This window comes from Meriones unguiculatus, chromosome 7, assembly GCF_030254825.1.
Source record: "Meriones unguiculatus strain TT.TT164.6M chromosome 7, Bangor_MerUng_6.1, whole genome shotgun sequence".
NCBI lineage: Eukaryota > Metazoa > Chordata > Mammalia > Rodentia > Muridae > Meriones > Meriones unguiculatus.
In genome coordinates, this window is record NC_083355.1 from 2,685,075 (window position 1) to 2,702,070 (window position 16,996).

The 16,996-nt window shown below is 53.0% G+C and overlaps 1 protein-coding gene across 5 annotated transcripts in view; it reads right to left on the reverse strand.

Annotated features, from left to right (window-relative positions):
• Positions 1–16,996, reverse strand: part of Baiap2 (BAR/IMD domain containing adaptor protein 2) — a 63,223-nt gene that overhangs the window by 31,293 nt on the left and 14,934 nt on the right. For all 5 annotated transcript variants that reach the window (XM_021639512.2, XM_021639477.2, XM_021639499.2 and 2 more), the window contains exon 3: positions 15,383–15,469. In XM_021639512.2, the coding sequence (XP_021495187.1) occupies positions 15,383–15,469 (87 nt within the window). The remainder of the gene's footprint in view (positions 1–15,382; positions 15,470–16,996) is intronic.

Consider the following 16,996-nt stretch of genomic DNA (forward strand, 5'->3'; position numbering starts at 1 on the left):
AGAGCAGGAGTTTGAGACCAGTGTGGACAGTAGAACAAGAGCCCACAGATGACGCAGAGATGCTTTGATAGCTACACATGGAGTCTGAGGCTGGTAGCTGAGAAGCTGAAAGACAAGGTGGAGCTCAAGAGGCAGTGCAGACGCTGGTGCTCAGTGAGTTCAGTACAGGAAGGAAAAAGGCTTTAAGGAACACACATAACTCAAGTAAGGCTGAAGGTGAGAGCAAGGCTGAAGAGGGTCTGCACCAGGCAGACAGCCTGCAGAGCCAGTGCAGGGCACAGGATCATCAGCAAGCCCTAAGCCAGAGGAAGGACCCTGGACATGGAGGACAGACACTCCCATGTGGCAAGGGCCCAGTAGCAGCATGGCAAATGCACATAAACAGATGACAGAGCTACTGTTTTCAGAACCTCTGGAAGGAACGGAACTATGGGAGCAGCCCAGGCAGAGGCAGCCCTCAGGTGTCTTTATACAGAGACCCTTACAACCATCCTAAGGACGTATGACAGGGCCTGTACGGATGTTCAGAGAAGCCTGCAAAGGCCATGGAGACTGGGAACTGAGCAGGGCAGACGAGAGGGAAGTGCTGTCACAGAAGGGGCTGGGCACGGGTTCTGGGGAGACCTGTGCCCAACAGTGGCAGCAGTGGGACCTGCCTTGCTGCTCCTCCCAGTCCTAGACCAGCCTAGGTGCAGACCTCGCCTTCCACTTGAACTTGGCCAGCACCAGGAAGTCTCCCGGGACACTGAGTGCTGGCAGTGCGGCCCTCAACCACACCACTGGCTATAGCTGTGGGTGCATCCTGGGCAGGCTGGTTCTACAGCCACTCCCAGGAGCTCCCAGAGGCAGTGTTGGGTCAACATGGTGGGAAGTTGCCTGGAGATCAAAAGGAGAATGCCATGGCTTTGTTGTTTCTTCTTTGTGGCTGAGGGAAAGACATGGTACGCATTCTTCCCACAACACCCTCCAGGGTTGATGGGAAAGACGGTTACAAAGACAGCACAGTGAATGCCGCTAGCTTTCGCCACAGTTCTGAGTGCTCGTGCTGGCCCACCTGTTTAGCTCTCCTCTTCCGATATGTTGAGTGTGTGTGCATCTTTTTTCTGAGCCAGTTGCTGGCACTACAACTCTGGTTCTAGGCCAGTTTCAGTTTGTGTCCTAGGAGCAAGGATTTCTCACACATTCTGGCACCTCTACCTGATGTTCTATAAGGCTGCCACCCGTGAGCTTTAAGCCCACAGAGCACAGAAACAGCCATTTCCTAGCCTTGTGCCTCACTGAGGCTCTTCTCGGGTGCACCTTCAGTTTTCTCCCTTTTAAGCCAGAACTCCATCTCCTCGTGCCAAGCAAACCTGGGGGCTGTGGGGAATGGTCCAGCTTCCAGCACACCAGCGCCCTCACCTCCTGTCACCAAGGAGTGGTCCCGACACTGTTCTTTGCATAACAGCTTTGAAATACTCAGTCTTGGCCCAGCTAAACAGCTCAGCAGAGAGCAGTCCTGCCACCAGGCCTGATCCTGGGGACCACACAGTACAAGCAGACACAGCTCTAGCATGTTGTCCTCTGAAACCACCCCACCACCTCCATGCACACATGTGTGCATACAAAAATAAATAAAAATGCAATAAAAAGTTGAAACATTCAGTTTTACTTTTTTTCTTCAGGAACTTTTTTTCTTCAGGAACTACAGTGCTCTTATAATGTGCAGATGACAGATGCTGAAGGAAAGGCGAACCTGAGAGACTGTGAAGGAGGCAAGGAACAGAGTGTAGATGCGGGCTCTGTGCACTGCGAACAGCCACCTACAGACAAGTAGAGGAGGGGAAGACCAGACTCCACCCAAGTCTCCTCCAGGCCCGTCCTTCACAGACAGAGGATGATGTTCTCACACAGGCCTGAGCTTTAAAAGGAAACATTTGGCCAGTGAGATACCTCTATGGGTAAAAGCACTCGCACTCAGCCTAATAACCTACGTTTAATCCCCAGGACCCACGTGATGGAAGAAGAAAATCAACGTCTGCGAGCTGTCCTCTGACCTCCACACAAATGCTGTGGGAAATGTGTGAGTGCGTACATTCAAAACAAGCAAATGTAAAAGCACACCACTCCTAATGCAGCCCAGGCCTGTGAGGAGATCCAGCGCCTGAGCTACTCCACAGTAGAGCAATGGCGGGTGGCGTGCCGAGGGGCCGCACAGCACTGCCTGTGGACTACAGGCCGGTGCACTCTGTGGAAGACCAGGGCTCAAGCCAGAGGCACATCCCACTCTCTGTGTCCTATGAAAGCCCTGGCTCACTCGTGCCAGGCCAGCCTGGGATCAGTCTGTCAGACACCTGCATCTAGAAGGCAACTCAGGTGAGCAGAGTGCACACTTGCCCTGCTCAAGAAACTGCAAGGAGTAAGGACATCAGGAGCAGGAGAAGGCAGAGCCAGTTTCCACTCTGGGGCTTACAGGAAGCGTGAAAGGATGAGTGAGACAGCTATGACTCAGGAGATGGTCCAACGGGGTCCTTTGAAGGCCACTGTCTCCCAAGCTGACTACCATCCCTGGCAGGAAGGACCTTGGTCCACCACCCGTCTGCTGGCTGAAATTGGCCACATGTAAAAAGGGGTGGCCTGAGTAACAGACCTGAGCTACAGCGTCTACAGAGAAGGGCTGTAGGTCCTCATGGGACAGCTAGCGTCCAAGTAATGCCTGGATACTATACCTGTCGTCAGTCATTGGGACTAGGGCTCCTGACCCTGGGGAGGGTATGCTGAATCAACAGCTTAGCCTGCAGAGCAAGGCCTGAACGATCCCTGCCTCTGCGACCACAGGTGCAGCATCCACTTGCTGAGGGCTGCTGCTTGGGCAGCCTCCTCTCCTGAGCAGCAAAGGTGAGCAAGGAATGAGAGGATGAGGAAAGAGAAAGAGCCCCCAGGGTCTCTAAATGGCAGGCCCCTTGGTATCCCGTCCCAGAGGCGGAGGCTGCACGCTGCTCTACGGGACGGCTCCACCAGGTGCCCAGATGAGTGTGGCAAGCCTACAGGAGTTTCAGCTGATCCCAAGACATGCTCACGCAGCCAGAGATCAGTGCGCACTCCTGTGTTGTCCTAGATCTCAATGGGAGCCCTGGCCAGGCACTGTACACCACATGGAGGAGCCCGCTGGCAGAACGCAGAATTAAGGAGAGCTAAGTGTGTTTTACACCATCAGAGACTCTGCTTCTTGACCCTCCAAAGTGCAACCAGAACCAACCAACCAAACGCACAAAAACAGACATGCCAATCTGATTCATCAGTCAAACCATGAAGGTTCTGGAAACTGGATCCAGCGGCCACAGAAGCCCATGTGAGCCCCAACCTTATCCAGCATCTGAAGACTACGGCAGAGGGAGACATGACCAGCAGGGTTGTGGCTTAGGAGCTGTAACACTGGCAGGTGTGCTCCGTGCCGGCAGAGGGACAGGCCTCCCTTAGACCCTCCTTGGCATGGAGGTGCCTGAAATGCACCATGTGCAAAAAGCCTTAAAGGATGGCAGACAGGAGCCTGGCCCTTTGCAGCCAAGCAGCCCAGGTGGAGCTCTGCAGGGCCTGGAGAGGAGGCATCTGCATCCTTTGGGTGGTCTGAGCTGCTGTAACACGCCTTCAGGTCAGCTCCAGTCCCCAGAAAAGGGTAGGGAACCTGGCTGCAGGGCCCCTGTGCTGTGGACTGTTATCGGTGGGCACTGAGACGCAACAGCGCCTGACCACTGAGCACCCCAGTCATTCTGGGAACAGCCAGAACTGTCTTCCTCTCTCTGCAGTGGCAGAGGGACTCCATGCCAAGGGGTCAGCTGCTCAAACTTGGCTGTAAGTACACATCACCTTCCAGAGCCTTCTGAAGCAAATATCCATAATGCTCAATTATTCTGGTGGCTTCTAGAGCGGAAAGGCACCTCTGAGAGCTAATTAGCATACGCCTGAACAAGGCCCGAATATAGAGCTCTCATTAGGTGAAGACAGACAGCTGAGGGGGCTGCCAGGGCACCGTGCTGTTAAAACCACCGGGAGGGAGAAGGGGCGGACAGGAGGTGAGACAGTCGGGGACACCCCCTCCGCCCCTCCTCCCGGACAGTTACCAATCCAGCCTCCCCTCAGCCACTCTCCAGACACTCTTTTCCCAACTATAGAGAGGCTATAGTGGAATGCGGCCAGGAGGTGACCAAGAGAAAATCGATGGCTGTGTTGCCATGGTGATGACAGTAGAGAGCAGAGCTTACAGTCATGTTGTTCTGAAACAAAACAAGTCCAAAGAGCTACCCTGGATGCCCATGTTGTGTCAACAGTTGGACCGTAGATGCTAGGGATTTTGAGGAAAGTAGGCAGAGAGGTGGCCAAGTCCAGGCTTGCATCCAGCGTCAACGCTGTCCTGAGTCACGGGCCACTATTTCCATTTTGCCTGCTCAGGTCCCTGGACCACTGTCATCCAGGGACTGCTCCAATCTGAGAATTTTCAGTGCAGCCTGGTTAGTCATGGGCCACAAGTCTTCTAGATGAAAGAGATGAAGACGGTGGGGCTTGACCTGATGCCCTCCCTATACAGGTGAGCAGCCAGAGCCTGCTACGGCTCCCATAGCACTGAGAACAGGCTGCCAGGGCCCCTCCCTGCCCTTATCCACTAGAGAGCACCTCAGCAAGACCTGCTGGTCCTCAGCCCTCTCGTGAGGAGAGTCAGGTCTGACCAGAGAAGGAAGTTGCCATGTTCCCACTCCCATTCAGGTGACTAAGCTCCTTTAGTAAAGCAAAGGCCCTTAGTCTGAGAGGACCAGCTCCTGCCCACAGCAGGAATAGAATCCATTGAGCTGTTTCTGGCAAATTTACCCCTTAAAAGCAGCTGAGTCAAGGAGCAAGGGTACCTCAAAGACCGTGGTTAGCAGTGCTGCTTTTGTCCGCCCTCTGTGGCACTGTCTCCAAATCCTAAGCAAGCCCCCCAGCAGGGTGGGACAGAGATGGACTCCAGGTATCCAGGTACACTGGCTGGGCTTGGGGTGGCACGAGGACGTTCCTTCACAGGGTAGGAAGCCCAATAGTGACAGGCACCCAGGCCATCAGCACGGTCACACACTCAGTATCACAAAGACCGCACAGCTGCTGTGCCCTGGGCAGAAAGAAGTGCTGCAGCGGCAGAAGACACCGGAACTTCAGCTGGACACTCCCAGACCCATCCTGGGATCCAGTTACCCTCCGGAGCTGACAAGTTCCAGCAGGCTGACTGAGGATGAAGGGTAGTGGGCAGTTGACACAAAGCCTTCCTGGGGGCTGCTGTCCCATGGACCAATGCCTGTCTGATGACTAGTTTCTAGTCTGCCTTTCATCTCTCCAGCATTCAATGTCCTGCGACACTTCAGAGACGGGGCTGGCATTGTGTGGATATGGGACTGTCTATGATGAGCTCACTTCAGCGCGTTAGTTTCTCCAGGACACAGCTGAGCCCAATCTCCGGTGATGTACTACTTTCACGAGACCACAGGTCACAGATAAAATGCTTCCAATGTATAACACATACTAGGGACAATATAACAGAAGCCCATAGAGCTAATAGAAGACTTCAGTTAAAAAGCTAGAACCTGTTACTTCTAGTTAAAAATGTTTTATGTTTCCTTTATACATATGAGTGTTTTGTCTGCATGTGTACACGTGTCCACACGCAAGGCCATAACAGATGGTTCTGAGCCACCATGTGGATGCTAGGAGTCAAACCCAGGTTAACTGCTGAGCCATCTCTCCAGCCCTCTTCCTTTTAGTGTTTTGACACAGAATCTCATGAAGCCTCAGGCTAGACTCAAACTCTTGATAACCACCCTGCCTGGGCACCACCCAGTCCTGGCACCACAGCTATTAGCCTCCAAACCTGGCTGCTCTTTCCCTTCCCCTTTTGGACCTTTTTTATTTGTTTCTTTTGTTTTATTTTTGAGACAACTTTAAACTATCACAGAAACAAGTAATGCCCGGTGACAAATGCTCTTTAGGAGACTGGGCTGCACAGACCTCGTCCTTCTCAGACTGGACTTCCGACCAGTCCTGCTCCTGGCCTTCAAGAGCCCCATGCTGTCTGCCACCTAGGGCTCCTGGAAGACCCTTGGCCCTCTCTGTGTACCTGCCTGTGTTTCTGACTGCATCCAGAGGCCCATCTCTTCTCAGTGCACAGGTCTCTTGGGAAACTTGGGTCCCCATTCTCTAAGCCCTGTGGTCCCCATGCAGGAGCCTGATGTGCCCATACTCCTGAAAACCACTGCCTTGGGGAAGCCCAGGAGAGGAAAGAGACCTGCCCTCAGAGGCTGCTAGCCACGCCTGGAGCCCCATGCCAACTGCTGACTGAGAGCGAGCAGCTGGTGCTCTCCCTCATTAACTCTCCCTGGAGCTGGTGCTGCAACACAGGAACAGCGGATGTGGTAAATAGACTTTGACTGGGGGAAACATGACTAACCACAGATCTGGGAGGCTCTTTGGGCTCCCAGAACTGTCCCGGCTGCAGGGTGGTCCAGTCCTTATGACTTTTTGTGCTCAGTGGTATTCCTGGGGCCTTTGGGCTATTGGAAGGCCACGTGGTAAAGAGCCAATGAAGCCCACCTCTGCTGCAACCCTGGGACTCAGGCAGAGCCGGCAGAGGTGACACACTGTCCTCACAGGGCCCAGGCTGAGCTCTAAGCCTACCCCACTGCAGCTGGGTGACAGTGCTGTTCTTTTGCTGCCAAGAAATCACTGGGAACCACGAGTTGGAAGGAGACCCCTGCGGGGCCCCAGCCCTGTCACTGTTGTCCTTATTGATAGCTCCACCACAGGGCAGACCCAGAGCTGAAGAACATGGATACCTGCTGCGTTTCCTCCAGCTATACACAGCCGCTGCCCAGGTCTCAGCAAATCCAATTCAGACTGTTATTAATCTCTCCAAACAAAGCCTCAGCGAGGCCCCACAGAGCTCTCTGCAGGGTGGCCATGGCTGCCACGTAAGAGGCCTGGCCATCTGAGCCCACCCTGCTGGCAGTCCTGGAGCCTCAGCTGGGTCTAGGTGCCTGAAAACTGCCCAGCAGCTTCCACAGTGCATTCTGGAGTTAAACATGGGACCCTGGCTGGAGTCTGAGGGAACCCTGTGGTCATCACTTTTCACTGTGGAGGTGGGAGGGAGACCTAGCCGGGAGCCCCACCCATACCAGGCATTGCCGGGCCCTCCATTCCTTTATTGGCCCTTTCCTGGGCAAGCAGCTGGCTCAGACAGGACCTCAGAGCCAGGCTCCTTAGGGATGTACAACTGACACACCTACCTGCGAATGGTTCTTGTTAAGGCCTCCAAACAGCGCCTATCAGGGCTTAGCAGCCTCCAAGATGGAGTCTGCACTGTCAGGGTCTGCCAGCTGGTGACACATCCAAGTGGCTGCTATCACATGCCTAAAGGAGGCTGGTGCCGCAGCCTTCTCTGCAATGGAAGGTAGATCTACTGACGAGGTGTGTATGAGCTCTGCCCTAGAAGGGGCAGGGCATGGCCAGACCACCTCACAGCCCCCCCCCCAAAACAAAAACTAGAGCCCAACTAACTGTCACCTTCAAAACTACTTAGGCCAAGGGCACCACTGGGGACAGTTTGAAGTCCTCTTGGGAACAGAAGCCTTTAGCCCCCTACATTCCAGACCAGGATGCCTGGGGCCACCCAGTACAACTGGCTGAGTGAGCCTGATATGGGAGAACAAGCGATGCCATAGCTTCAGGATGCCTTAGACCACTTGAGAAGATTCCTGACTTCCAGGACATGACCAGGCCGTACCTTGCTTGGAGACTGCAGCCAGGCCCATACTCTGAGGAAGGGTTACAGCTGCCTGTCTATGAGCACCTCTCAGTGAAGGTGTGACACAGAGCATCTGCTAATTCCCCTTGGAGCCTGGTGAGGCTTAGCAGACTAAGGGCCCCAGCTGAGGCCTGGGGCTCTCAGCAAGTCCACACAAGTCCCTGTGATCACAAACAAGCATGCTGCAGGCCCTGGCAGCTACAAAGCAGCCTTTTAGAGGAAAGAATCAGAGGAACCTCCAGAGACAGGCAAGGGATGAAAAGAATAGGCAGTTCAATGGACAGCCCTGACCGGAGCCTGTGCAACCATCACACACCCATGCGGAGGCCTTGGGACACAGGCTGCCTCAATGGGCCTCCTGAGCACATGAGGGAAATGAGAGGCCTTCTCAGCCAGGCTATGCCTTGCTCACTGCAGTGGCTGATTAACTTCAGATATCACACCTTCCCAAGTCCACAAAATTGCAAACTGCCAAGCATAGGCCCAGGGCAGTTACTGACCCTTGTTCCTCAGGGTGAGCTGAGTACAAAACTCCTGAGCACCCCCACCTGCTCAGGTGTGCACGCCCTACCATGAACAATGGTACTCCGGTTTCCTCCTCCCTACCTTAGAGTCAGCCCGGTTCTCTGCACTGGGTCATCTTGGGCTGAGGAGCTGCACGTGGTTGTCCGACAGGCTGGTGTTCAGTCAACTGTGGGAATGCATGATGGACAGTCCAGCAGCCACTGCTGAGAAGACTGCACTGGTGCCTTCCACAAAGCACCAGAGCCATATCCATGGGGGGACACCCTAGGGCCAGCTTATGTCCTGCTCTGTGTCCTCCACACTGGCCCCCAAGCTGCCAGACAGCAGTGTTATAGAGCAGAGAGACAGATGCTGTAGCATCTTAGCAAACTCCAGATTTAAGTCAAGGGTGAAGGAGTAAGAGCCTCTGTAGAGTTCAACGCACACAACAGAACTTCTGTCTCTGAGCCCCATCTGCCTAGCATCAGGCCACCATCCAGGGCTCCTGGGCCACAGGGGCATTACATGTCTCCACAGATTCATAAATGGCCTGGAGCTCATACCTGCCGAATAACCATATCATGCCAAGCTGCTGGTCAGTCTCAGCCCCAAATATCCCAAGAAAGCAGAAGTGGCACCCAAATACACACAGATCAAAGTGACATGAAGCACGGGGACTCACCTGCTCAGTGACACCTACTCAGTGACACCTGCTGGCACCAGGGACTACTCTGACAGAGACAGAGGCAGGGGGTCCAGCGACGGAGGCAACCACAGACAGGCAAGTAGGTGGCTGCTGGCTAGGGCATCAATCAGAAGGGCTGTGTGAAGATGCAGAGCTTGGAGCTGCCCTCCACCCCTGACTAAGCAGCATGTAATATCAAAGTGAAGTTCTGACAGACTTTTTCACTGAAGGGAAAAAAAACCCTCCAAGCGGAGATGAGAGGATGGTCCCCGCATGAGTCTGCAGGCTCAAGGCCCTTCTCTGGCTGTGAGGCCAGAGTCTGTAGTAGAGGGAGACAGAAGATCAAAGGCTGGCATTGCCCAGGCCATTCACTTACTCCAAAGGAAAGAAAAGGAACAAAGAGGTGACTCTAGGGGACCATTTGGAGCAAAAGTGACTCCCTGGGCACTCACTGTCTAGCGTCAGGAGGGACTCTCTGCAAAGACTGGGGTGTGTGTTAGATGGGGGGGGGGCTGTCACCCTCGTGATTCATGAGAATGAAGCTCAAGGCTCCAAAGGGAAAAAGAAAGAAGGGTTGGGGGCAGGGTGTCCAGAGCGTGTGGAGTTCTACACAACCCTGCCATGATGGGCTGCCCAGGCTCGAGTAGAGCAGAGCCACGGGCAGCTTACCTGGGCATCACCCTATGTGGAAAAGCAAAGGCAAGAAGCACTGGGAGGAAGGGAAGGGGCAAAGGTCGGGCAGAGAGAGGAGGGAGGAAGGAACCAGCCAGGCTAGGTCTCCTGTACGCTTGACAACCAACCCCTGCCCTATGCAGCCGGGACCCTAGAACAGAAAGGCCTAGAAACAGGCCCACAGTGAAAAGATGAGCTTACAGGCCCACTCTGCCAGGTGTTAAGATTTGATCACTGAAGACAAGTGTAACAGTGCACGCCTGTGTCCCAGCTACTTCACAGGTGGAAGAGGGAGAGTCCAAGACCAGCCTAGACAATACAGCATAACCTTGCCTCAAAAATAAATAAATAAATAAATAAATAAATAAATACAGACCAATACAGGCTGCTCTGGATAGTCTCCACACTTGGGCAGAACCTGATATTTCTTCACTCTGGAAGGACTATGTTCCCCGAGGCTCTGATTCATCTCTGAGACCATGGGGACCCTATATATCTGGGACCGTCCATCTTCAACCTGCTGACCAAGAGGTCAGAAACCAGCAAAGTTGTAGACAGGAAGAAAAGAAAACCAAAAAGTATTAAGAATAGACTACAAGCAGAGAGGTGGTGGCACAGGCCTTTAATCCTAGCACTTGGGAGGCAGAGGCAGGTGGATCTCTGTGAGTTCAAGGCTGGGCTGGTCTACAGAGTGAGTTCCAGGATAAACAAGGCTACATAGAAAGAACCTGTGTGAGGAGGAAGGGTGAAGGTAACCAGGTCATCTCATGATAATGTGGGCTGGCCTACCGGACAGAACATGTAACAGCACATGAATGCGCTTGATCGTACAGTCTACAGATATGTAAGAGACAACGAGTATCACTCTGGGTGTTAGGGGGCAAGCAAGCCCTATCTCACAGTGGCTGCTGCCAAAGGCCATGAGGCCTTGGAGTATTTATCTTCAAAAGGGGCCGAGTCTCACATTTCCTACCAAGCAGCTCAGATACAGCAGCTAAACCGACTGGGAATAACTCAGCCCCAGCCAAGATAAGGCCAGAGAACAGATGGTTAATTATGTGTCTATGGAATACTCTACAGCAGCGAAAAGGAGTGCACGCACGGCTGACGACGACACAGGCAGGCGGTAACTGTGTGTGCTGAACACTCTCCAGTGGTGAAGAGGAGTGCACACCCTGCTGGCAGCGACACAGGCAGGTCTAGGGCAGAGACCAGCAGGGGCACATGTCAAGGATCCTGCAGTTGGCACTTGTTTAGGGATCATTACAGGCTCTGGTTATGCAAAGCTTGCTTCCTCTTAGGCTCACCACCCTGCTCCAGATGATGTACATTTCTGCAGAAACACATGCTTTGCTCCTCCTCCACCCTGCCACTGGCCCCTGGTCTTCTTCACCGAGGACAGCTGACCATGCGGATCACATACCACCGCCTCTATTGAGGCTGTCCCTAGCCCCAACCCCACCCCTAAATGCAGCCAGGTAACTGCAGAGCACCAACAATGACTTCAATAGCTTCCAAGAAGCGAAGACCAAGAACAGGGAATAAGATGAAAATGGCACTAAACTCAGCAGCATACTAACGGGGTTAAAGGTGACAGATGATGCATTCACACGCCAGCAAAGATCCTTCCCCACCCAAATGCACCAGCCGAGCCAGTGTGAGGTAGGGGAATATCAAAACCACTTCCCATTTCCCTGCTCGGGAAGCAGGGAACAAGACTTAAAGGAGAGGCAAGACCTTCCCGAGTACATGGGAATAAAGCGGACAAGCCACCCAGACACCAGGGGCTCCACCTGGGAGGGCGCCGGATGACCGGAAGATGGGAGGAAGAAGAAACAAATGGACAAATGCAGCCAGAAAACAACGAAAATAATTCCAAGGACAGCCAGTGGTTTGGGAACAAATCAATTAACATCAAATGAAAATGTGAAGGGCTATAATGTATTCCAGAGAAAACAAAGTTGTTATAATAAAAATCATGACCAGAAGCATAATAAAAATCAATAAGCTACCAAACTGAAGTCAATAATTAAATTCAAAACTAAAACGGAACTGTTTTTCCTCTTAAAAATATCAGCCAAGCATTTTGGTGCATTCCTGTAATGCTAGCTCTTGAGAGGTGCAGGCAGTACAAAGTTGTCTTCCATATGTAGTAAAACAAACAGATAGAAACACAGGATGCAGGAAACTCTGAGTTTCATCCATAGCATCAGAAAAAAAAAAATCACAAAATGAAAAGCCAGACGGACAAGATACCTGAGCAAGGCCCATGTCACTAAGCTTAAGCCCCTGGTGACACAGAGCAGAAGAGAGCAACTCTTTGAAGCAGTTCTTAGACCATCACACTTGTTCAGCCCTTCTCCACAAATAAGTGTAATAACTTTTCAGTATATACTGTTTTATTCTATTTTAGTTTCTCTTTGAGATGGGATGTACTCTGTGTAGCCCTGGCTGGCCTCAAACTCTCAGAGATCTGCCTGCTTCTGCCTCCCAAGTGCTGGGATTACAGGGGTGTACCACCTACCATGCCTGGCTCTTCAATTTACATTTTACTAAAGATAAATAAATGGCAAATAAGCATGTGAAAAGATGTTGAACATCATTAATTAGAGAAAAGTGATTTGGAAAAAAAAAAACAAACAAACTAGGAGCAACCCAAAAAGCGCTCAGCAGATGAAGGTATAATGAGCCACAGCACAGGCAGCACGGCTGGACCGAGGAGTAGGCAAGAGCGGTTAGACCAGGGAAGCCGGTGAGCCCTGATGGCAGCCTGCGACCACACAGAGCCGATCAGTGGTGGCCTGGAGACAGGGCAGGGCTAGAGGCCAGGCTGACCACGGGAGTAATGGACAGCCTCACCATCACACACACAGGAATCGTCCACACAGTCTGTCCCCATATGCGGGGCTGATGCTTCACTCCCCGAGAAAGCAGTGAGTTCAAGCAGCCCTAAAGGATTATGGGTCTCCACTGGGAAGAGGACACTTACTGCTAGCATAAAACACTGTGTTGATTTTAGGAAAGATTTGAATAGTTACACTGGGTAAGCTGAGAGGATGGCATCAGAGAGCAAACTCCATCTAAGGATCCCTCAGCATAGAGGCAGAAAGGAGAGACGGCATGAGCCTGTCTTTTAGACACTTGGAAGCAAACAGCACGCGGAGCGGAGCAGCTGACTGAGTGGGAGACGTGGGCAGGGAGCGGGTAGGTAACAGGGCTGACTTATTTTTAAAGCAAAGCAGTGCTGCTTTAATACAAATTCCAACCATTTGCTCTAGCAATTACACTCCCAGGTATTTGCCCAAGAGAAATGAGATGTAAGCCCACACCAACACTTGACACTCATGCTCAATGCAGCATTATTCACAGCCATCAGAGCAGAAGCCACTTCAACGTCCACTAGCAGATGGTCAGGCAGGTGTGGTGACACCTGCCCGAGATCTCAACACTAGAAAGAAAAGTTGGAGTTAGATACAGAGAATGGGAGAATGGAAACAAACTTACAATACGCCAAGCCCAGTGAATCACTTGCTCTCAGTGGCGAAATGTACGGCAGGTGAATCACAGCAACGAACCTGTTACTGACAGAAAAAGACCTGAGCCAGTTGACACCGCTGACCAGCTCTGCACAAACTGACACACCTGGCCAACCAGCTCTGCACAGACGGACAGACACCCGCTGACCAACTCTGCAGCACACCAAGAAAGGATACTCTGCACAATCATCCCAAGAGACTGTAAAGCCCACACACAAACAGAAGCTCCCTGGTTCAAATCAAAGCCCGGAGCCTCTCTGTCCTGCTACTCACCCAGTCCTATAAGTGCCTCGGGAATCCAGGGAGCTCCACCAAGAAATGCTGGAGTTCCCCAGCAGTCCCAGGTACACCTGTGCTCAGCACAGGGCTTTTCTCTAAGCATACTCTGACCCTCCACGGGAGCACAGAGAAAGCACCCGATGGCCTAGTGCAGAATAAGAAAATGACCTTTTCACATGGACATGCAGGACTCACACAGCCTCCACAGTGTCCTCAGAGGAGTTGATAAAGCTAGACGGAGAAGAAGGGCACCTTCTCAGAACCCTGAGACCCTGGCTGGACCCTGGCTCAGGCACTCCAGTGTGGGACTTCTGTATGGCCGCCACCCCCACAACTGGCCGTCTGCTGCCAATGAGGCCCTGCAATCAAGGCCTCCGGCACCCCATCGTCCTGCAGCCCTGACCAGCGTGGCACCTAGCACCCCTACTGCAGCACCCTCAGCCTGCTGGAGGCTCCCAGTCAGCACTGCATCTGCACAAGGCAAAAGATTCCTCTAAAGCGCCATCAGCTGTGAGAACAATGGAGTCCTACTTTTCTCCCGAGTCAACCAGTATGAGGGGTCACAGCCACACACAGCCTAGTCCTCGCCACCTAGGCAGCTCCCGGGACTGTGCCGGGCAACACAGCACCTTCTCACAGGAGGGTCTTAGTGCTCTCACACAAGCCTGTCTCCCGCGCAGGGGGCTGTGGAAGGCACAAAAGGACAAACGGGGCGAGAGCAGGTGAAGGTGTGTGCACAGGGTCTCTTCCTGCAAGCCAGGGCACAGGGAGACAGGTCTGAGAGCTGGAATTAACATCTACGTAAAGAATTTCAGTTCCAGCCTGGCGGTGGTGACACACGCCTTAGATCCCAGCACACTGGAGGCAGAGGCAGGTACATCTCTGTGAATTCAAGGTCAGCCTGGTCTACAGAGCTAGTTCCACAACAGCCAAGGCTACACAGAGCAACCCTGTCTTAACCCTGTCTTGAAATACAAAAAAGAAAAAAAAAATTTTTTTAAGTTCATTTTCTCTAACCTACCAGTATAACCCAGGCTTCTTATTAGTCCAGGGGAGCTACTGCTCCCCAAACTTCACTGCCTGGTCCTCCCAGGACAGATCTATCTGCTTCCTTCTGAGCACATCTTCCTAGTGTCCTTGGTAACCAGACGCAGGAACCACATCCTGGCCTGGGCTCCACAGGGAAGGTGTAGACAAGGAGGCCAGATGCAGAAGCTTGTTCTCTGTGCCGGTGGCTAGAAGGAACCAAGTCAGTCCAGGCCAACTTAGTGTTCTCAGTGCCCCGGGACAGCCTGAGGGCTGCAGATGAACAATGGCCTGCACCCCACAGCCTGCCTCAGAGCCCAACATCCCTGTGAGGGAGGAGAAACCTCAGCCACACCAGCACCCCCTCTTGGCTCAGGGAAGCTGAGACAATGTGGGTTCCATGAAAGCCCAGCTGGCAGCCTCACCTCCCAGGCACACATAAGGATGAAGACCATTTGGAGCCCTCTGTTCTAGCACTTCCCAAGTCTCCTGTATCATGAGGTTTGTAGACATGTGGGGTGCGCCCTACAGGGGTCCGATTCTTTTCACGCCAGGAACCACTCAGTATGTTAGTGACCACGCAGGCCCCTTTATCTGCTGTTTAAGTGTTGGTCCCATATCCTTAAATGTGGCCTTGCTGGTGTCTGTCTGTGCCCAGCCATGCTCAGCAGGGTGACAGCCCTTCAGGGTGAGCTCTAAGCAGTACCCTAAGGCTACATGGGACCGTTTACTGTCAATAGAGAGTGCCCTCAGCAGCTCTACCACTGTAAAACTACTTTTCTTACCTAACAGATAAACCTGGTCTTCAACACCCAGGACCTGCCTGGGTCCATCCAACAATCTGGGGCTTTAGGCCCTCTTCCCAGCCAAGAGTCTTACCGAGTTCCTTAGAGCCCTGGCTCTCGCTGGCCAGTTCCCCCATCTTTACCAGAGCATCGAAATAGCCTTTGGCAGCGAAGGTGACACCTGAGGGGACAGGAAAGAGTGGTTACTTCCTGCAAGGAACCCAAAAGAGGTCTGCCGCCAGCATGGCCGGCAGCGGAGCCCGCCCCCCGCCCCCCCAGCCTGGACAAGCTCAGGGAGTGCTGGGCTTCATCATTTCTGTGGCCGCCACGGTTTCTTGTTGACACTTATTCCACTGCCACCACAAGGGTTCCTTTTATTTTTAAGAACACAGTGTACTATGCAGGTCCAGAGCTATTCAAGGCAAACTGCAGAGCGTGGCGCCCTGTCATGTGCTGTTTGACGAGGGGGAGGGGTGGAGCTTCAAGTGTACCAGGCAAAGCGCCTACAGACCAGGGCAGGACCAAGGCAGATGTGGAAGGCAGGGGCCACTGATTATTATACAAAGATTCCAAGTCAAAAGAGAGTCACTGTCTTCAGTCTCAGAGTAGGCCCTACGCAGTAAGCAGGTGCCATTGCCCAAAGCAGGCTAAAGGCATCGTACCTGTGCTGTGGTAGCCAGAGGGGCTTCTGGGTATCAGAGGCGCTGGCGACCTGGGTGTGGAGAGCTCAGCACCTGTCTTTTCTTCCCACCAGAGCAGTGGCTGCCACTGACAGTACAAGCAGACCCAGCCACTAGGTCGAGACTTCCCCGGACTGCCTGGCACACACTTCATCTGAGGAAGGTCCCACCCACCTGTCCTTCAGACTGTGCAAAGCAAGGAGGACAGAAGAGGCAACCAGGTCTGGAGAGCAGGGCCATGGGAAGTGGCCACCAGAGGCACCACTACACTTTCTAATTCGTTTTCTACAGAACCCTGAGACGTGTGACCGGGCACTCTATCAAAGTTTACACTGTTTTCAATTAAGCGCACATAATTTGTTCTGTGGTACAAGACCAAGGCCCTGGGGGACTGAGGAGTTTCTGCTGCCTGGGAGGGTGGGCTTCTTGAACAAACGGAAGACAAGACAAAAGCGCAGAAGTTGGGCACTTAGGGCCTGCGGTGATGTGAGCAGCCTGGGAGACTGAGCCCAGTCCAGACAATCAGAGAAAACAGGAAGAGGAAGTAACTGTCCGGCCTGTCCACACACAGCCCTGAAAACTATGTGAGGGACACAGGGAGAGCCGGAAGGGTCTGGAAGGAAATCCGTGCCTGAGCATCAAGGGGCTGTAGGGAGACATCAAAGAGGAGGGGACTGCTACTTGCCTCCACGATACCCAGAGAGCGTGAGAGCACACCTCAAATGCAGGACACCTGACACAGAAACCCAGTGAGGGAGGAGAGCTGCACCAGGGCAGAAAGACTCCTCACGGTTAGCTCGCCAGGCACCCACCCAGAACGGCTCTGGAAGGGGACATCACTGGTGTGGAACGTGCCAGCTTCAGTCCTACTTTTCATGGCCCAGAGCCATCCAAGCCTTTCAGTTTCACCAGACACAGTGCACCCGAAAATCAGGCCCGGCCAAAAGAAGCTGGTTACATTCAAGGTTCCAGAAAGTTCTTTTTCTGGAAGAACTGGAGCATGCGTTGTGCCTGGAGAGAACAGGGGC